General features: G+C 41.3%; 1 protein-coding gene across 8 annotated transcripts in view; it reads left to right on the top strand.

Moving 5' to 3' along the window:
- The first annotated feature begins 434 nt into the window (after positions 1–434).
- Positions 435–6000, top strand: part of LOC110533599 (histone-lysine N-methyltransferase, H3 lysine-36 specific) — a 44437-nt gene continuing 38871 nt past the window's right edge. The window contains exons 1-2 of one of the 8 annotated variants that reach the window (XM_036990007.2): positions 435–545; positions 4329–5155. In XM_036990007.2, the coding sequence (XP_036845902.2) occupies positions 4346–5155 (810 nt within the window). In that variant the 5' untranslated portion in view covers positions 435–545; positions 4329–4345. Of the gene's footprint in view, positions 546–1986; positions 3639–4328; positions 5156–6000 lie in introns of those variants that run through there. The other 7 variants (XM_090186298.1, XM_090186295.1, XM_090186299.1 and 4 more) reach the window with 7 other exon arrangements.

Below are 6000 nucleotides of genomic sequence, written 5' to 3'. Positions count from 1 at the left end.
TTAAATTATTTTTTTGTGACCTGAATTATATGCCATACAAACGCCATACAAGTACAGTATACCAGTTCTTCTATAGTCTGTTTCTTTTTTGGGGTGCACAGAGAGAGGTTGTATTTGTCAATGTAGTTGAAATCGTATTATAATAGTGTAATTTACCGTAAACACGTTCTAGAGAGAAAATATAGTGCTTTCTATGTAACCAACATAAAGTGCAAACACGTTTTTTTAATTATCTTATCTAAAGATGAATTCCCTTGGATGTTTAAATATTTAAGACTTGGAGTTGTAGGGCTTTCTTAGGCCCTCTTGATTCTAACATCTTTAATAAGTGGGTGTAGCCATGTTCAGCTGCATATCCTCTGAGCCAATTGGCTCCTGTCTCATACATAATGCTGCATGTGGGGGTGGGGGTGGGGGGGGGGGGGGGGGGGGGGTAGCGGGCAGCCTAGTTCCTGTTCCCAGGGCCGCGGGAAACAGCCGCCCTCCCTCCACCCTTCTTCCCTCCTCTCTCTCTGGCTTCCAACAACAGAGCCTGGCGCGAGCCTGTGAGTATACCAACCAGGGCTTTAACTCACTGCTGCATCCACCGCACAAACAGACCACGAAGATAATGCAATGCATGCATCGTGATAATTTTGATTTGATTTCAACACACAAAAACATGTTACGGTAGTTTGGTGGTTCTGCCCTCTTCCTTCCCCACCTGAATAAGTGTCTGCTTGAGGAACACTGCATGGTATTATGCTCCAATGGCTTTGCTGAAGCACTCATTCTTATTCAGGAGAAAGAAAGGTTGTTTTGTTCAAAGACACTAGTAGCAATGTGATAGATGAGATGACAGAAATAGATACTGTCACTCCTCTGAGACATCTCATTTAGTAGTAATAAGGACAGTTTCTGTTTTTTGCCAGATGAGTCATAACTCATAAGCAGGTTGGTTTGATTTGATTTGAAGGTGATGGTGGGTAGGGAGGGAGGGGTGTGGCATCTACATTGAGGTGACAGTGTTACAGTGGATTTGAAGGGTTGACTGTCACCATCCTCAGAGCACAAAACCCAAATGAACCAGTAAATACTATAAAACATGATACTTTTCTGTTACACAATTAAAGTCACACAATCATGAAGTTGTATTATGTATAATCAATGCATCATGACTTAGTTGTTTAGTTTCCAGGGTTAGTGACTTAGTTTACAGGGTTTTTTGTATTCACCACCAATAACTGTAGGGTTAGAGGTCATGTAGGGTTAGATCTGATTGACCCACTGACCTCAAATTATCAATGGGCCAATTACAGTTTTCTATACTTTTAGTAGTGTATTGAACAGATAATTCAACTTTACGTAAACGTTCAATCATAAGGGCTACATAACACTGATGTAAAAATACATGATATATATATCATTTAATGTCATGACAATGTTAATTAGCTAAGCCAGTTGGGTCATTTTAAACCTAGCCAATTATCTGATCATGGCATATGCCATCATAAATCATAAGCTGACTATTGTTTATAACAAATGGCAGTGTTATAACAGTGTTATAGGCCTACCAGTGTAGCCCTTTTAACAGAGACTTCATTTAAGTAAAGTGTTACCAAATAAAGTATGAGTATGAAGGCTGACAAATGACTGAAATACATTATAGTCATGTCATGGACAGAGCCATTAACATAAGTGACAAAATTGAGCTGTCAGTAAGTAGACTAATGGACAGTGACATACTTTATAATGGGCTTGTCAATCACTCTGCCACAAGAAGACATGATGGAGACTTGTGTACAGGTAAGATACTCCTAAGGGTCCACATTGTAGGGGTGAATAGTGAAAACACCGCTTGGGTAAAGATGGAGGAGCACAGGTCTATAAACCAGGCATGACAGGTAAGCATGTTGTGTAAAAGGAGATAAGAATAGAGTGGTACATATAGCTGAGTATTGTGCAACTGAAGTGCTGTTCTGACTGACTGCCGACATTACGAACTGCACAGACACAGCACAGCATAGAGGAACACACTTCACATACTGTATAGCAAGATGATGATTCAACAGTTTACTTCAACTCGATTTCTTGACGGATATGTAAATAGAGATGCTTTAGATCATGTTATGGTATTTTTCTCTTTACAAATCTGTCTAAAAACGAAAGAAAGATTGGTTTATTAGGGCTTGGAGACGCATGAATGTGTTTGATCTGTCGGGGCGCTATTTTGACTGTGTGTTTGCGGTGTACTGCAGGCCCTCTCCCACCAGGCTCATGCGAGCGAGGCTGAGCAGGCAGCGCAGTTCTTCCGTAGGCTTCAGTTTTTCCACTCGACGAAAAATACCGCATATTCATCTTATAGAGAGTGTGAAGACATATGTCGCCTTTTCGAAATACAGAACTGTTATTTGATTAACTGCTTTGCATATTTGATGGTTGTGTATTTATCTAGGACGACCGCCCAATAGATGTGTACTTTCAGAGGGTTATTATTGGACAGCACACTGCGTATCCACGGTCTCTACCATTGTATCATTTCCTTTGCAACAAGCAAATAAGCCAATACGTGATTAAAACCATCTTTTGATGTTCAGGGCAAGATGGATTCACTATGGAAATGAGCATTATGGCACACTGTCCCCCTACACACACCAGTTACATTTGCCCGTCGTGAGTCTTCTGTAACCTGTCATGTTATAGCATATACACTAAATAGCTTTGACAAAATATTATTGTGGAATGTAGTTTCTTCGAAGGTGTGTAATTAATGCAGCTTTGCATTGAGGCTTTGGAATGTTTTGGATGGATTGGAAACGTGTGCGTAATTACGGTTACATTTTGTGCGCTTTGATGTGAACTTTATATCGAGCATATTTTAACACTTTGTGGCCTGTTTTTTGTGAACAGACTCCATTTTGAAGGACCCGGTGAGCAGAGGAAATAAGGCTTTGCAACTCGTCTAAAGGAAATGAAGCCATCTGTTTTCCGGGTATAGCCATATTAGAATGCATCTACAAGAAGACATAATCCTTTAATTTATAAAGCGCATGAGGTTTCCATTTGGGGTATGATATTATGCCATTGTTGGCATTGTTGGCACAAGTTGATAAATGTGAATGACAGTAATTAGAAATTAATGTGATCATGTATCGAGGATTGGACCAGTAGAGAGGAATATGTGCGTCTTTCTTCCATCCCACATATCTTTAGGATTTTTGGTGGCACTCAAAGCCTCAGAAATACTTCATGCTGGGGGTTGGGAGGTAGTGACGATTGGTCCGCTCTCACAGACAGACACGGGCAGTCAGGGGCTGCAAGGGGCAGGTCGACAGCTAGGAAATAGTAATCATTTATTAGAATATGCATTGAATATGAGGTAACATGGAATTAGAAACTTATAGCACACTATGATATGTCGCTGTAAAGGGGTGGTTCTCTCAGTAAGTGAAATGCATGCATATATTTATCTTTTGAAGGGGCCGCCGGTGGAGTAACAGCTATCGCAAGTAGAGACAGTGTATGTCCACAGGATCCTGGCCTAGTATTGCTGCTACTGGGATTCTCCTTATCCGCTTTCACAAAATTGGAAAACAGCACATTTAATTATATAAATTAAAGGGTTGACAGTTGTTTTTGCGGTGACGGACATTTCAATGGTAAGATTATTGCGGTATATCATTGACATCCGCTTTTGTTGTTTACACATTCCGTGATTGTGTATGTACAGTAGACATCGGTCGATGTTAAGTCTGTACGAATGTGTGGCTGTGTGAACTTGTGTGTCCATACTGTATTGTAGCGTGCCAGCTATGCACTATCTCTGGTGCCTCGTGAGCCATGGCACACAGAGTTGATGCACAGGCGGCAGGCGCTGTCAAGAGCTGTCCATTTTATTCATGGGCATTCGCGATTTCTACATCAGCCTTTTGAAATCCATTTAACCCTTCGTTGACGCTGGGAAGGACAGCGTGTCATTACAGTTATGCTGGTCTAATTTTAATATGACCGTTGGCCTTCCAAACGTGCAGTAGGTTGCCACGATTCCACGTTCTTGGCGGGATCGAGGGGTGGAATGATGACCAATATTGTGGCTGCCTGATACCTATTTTCATTCTTCATCTTTTTTTTTGAGGTGGGGCAAGATAACTATGTCACACTTTAATAGATAATGAAGCTCAGTAATAATAACTTTTTATCATATTTTTTTTGCCATGCTCTTTGATAGCCCACAATAAATAGGCTATAATTATAGACAACAAAATGTATGTGATCAATAATTGAAAATCCATCCAATTAAAGTTGCTATCACTTTTTTAAACCTATTTCTGTTTTACTTTTATGTTTAGGGTGGAGACATGGCAGCATGAGTCAGCCCTATGAACTGCCCATCAAAGATGCTCAGGCCTGCTGCTCTGACCCAACATTGACCTCTGCCCCCAATGACCCTGTCTCCTCCTGCTCAAAGCACCATAACCGCAATTCAAGACTAGACCCTCCACGTGCCATGCAGCTGTCCACCGCCCCTGCCCTGAAATCTACATCCACCTATGGGTTCATCAAGGACCTATCTTCCTCCTACAGCCCTCTGAGAAGGCTACAGCACCTGACCACCATGGTCAGCCACCCGGACCTGGTCCTACCTGGAGTCGGGGAGAGGGCCTCCCAGGGCTCCAGGGAAGACTTGCATACCCGGAATGCTGTTGGGAAAACTGACATCGGCAATTCCTTGGTCCCCACAGCTACCCAGCCAGGCAGCAGAGACACAGACAATAGTAAGACTAATCATAGTGTGGAGAAGAAGAGTGACTGTTGCTTCTCTGACCCACCCAGTCCAGCTTTCTCACTGGATAGCAACAGCCCCTTTGCAAATGGCTACCTGCACTTTGAGTCCACTTTGTTTGATGATGAGAATGATGATGATAATGCAGAGGATGATGAGGATATAGCGTTGCCTCTGACAGACAGAGAGAGAAAAGTTGGAAAGTCACCTGAACCTCTTCCTGGACTTTTAAACTTGAAGGTAAAAAATGTACCAGAGCCAGGGCTGTCTGTGGGTAAAGACTTGCAGTCCCCTGGTGTCCCCCCATTTACAGCACATGATGGGTCAGACGAGGACTGGGGGAGTGACTGTAAGCCTCTCTCTCTTGGGAATAGCCCCTCTGGGCCTGCAATGGCAAGTCCTACTACTGAGCTTTTACATAACATGGCTATTCACAGCAACATCATACAGTACCAAACAGCCCCCATATTTAAATCCTGTAACATGTCACAGTTCTGGCCTGGGTACTTCCTTGTCAGTCCAGATCACCTGTTTTACTATGCAACATAAATTGTCAAGCTTATGGGATTTGATTATATGTGAAATGTTAATGAAGATAGTGAGAGGCCTAAATTCTGGTTAATTAGCCAGAAAGGTCAAGCAAGATCACTTCCTCTATAATCGATAAGCTCCTCATACTGTAGCTGGAGAGGATCCATGTCATTCAGTTGCTGTTTGGCTCAGTATACGCCAGCATCTCATGGTAAATTATAGTCAATAGTTCTACCTTTTGCAATCAATAAAAGATGTGCACAGAGAAATGTCATTAGTCAGTCCATATCCAGAGCTTTGTTCATGTTTGCATGATCAGTTGATACAAGGTTAGTGGGATTCCTCGCAAAACTAGAACAAAAAATGAGCATGATTTTGGGGATTTCACAAAATGTTATCCATAGAAGGGTTCTTTAGAGGAAGGATTCTTGACATATATTTGACATTTGTATTGACATATATTTGACATTTGTATCTAAAAGCATAGGCCCAGGCCTCATTTTCAGACCCCATAATGTTTAATCTGTAGGTGCTACAAAGCAAAAAATTGTGTCATATGAAGCTTTACGTCTTGCTCTGTAATATCAGTAGTATTTTGATTTCAAGAAAAAATATATTACATTCATTTCTGAATATTGAAACATATAAACATGAATATTGAAAATGAACCATATTTGATTTGGCACATTTAAAAATATATATATTGT

The sequence above is a fragment of the Oncorhynchus mykiss genome, chromosome 10 (assembly GCF_057628025.1).
Source record: "Oncorhynchus mykiss isolate SJ-2025 chromosome 10, ASM5762802v1, whole genome shotgun sequence".
Taxonomy (NCBI): Eukaryota; Metazoa; Chordata; class Actinopteri; order Salmoniformes; family Salmonidae; genus Oncorhynchus; species Oncorhynchus mykiss.
The sequence above is the reverse complement of the archived record's forward strand: the minus strand, read 5'-3'. Positions and strand labels throughout refer to the sequence as shown.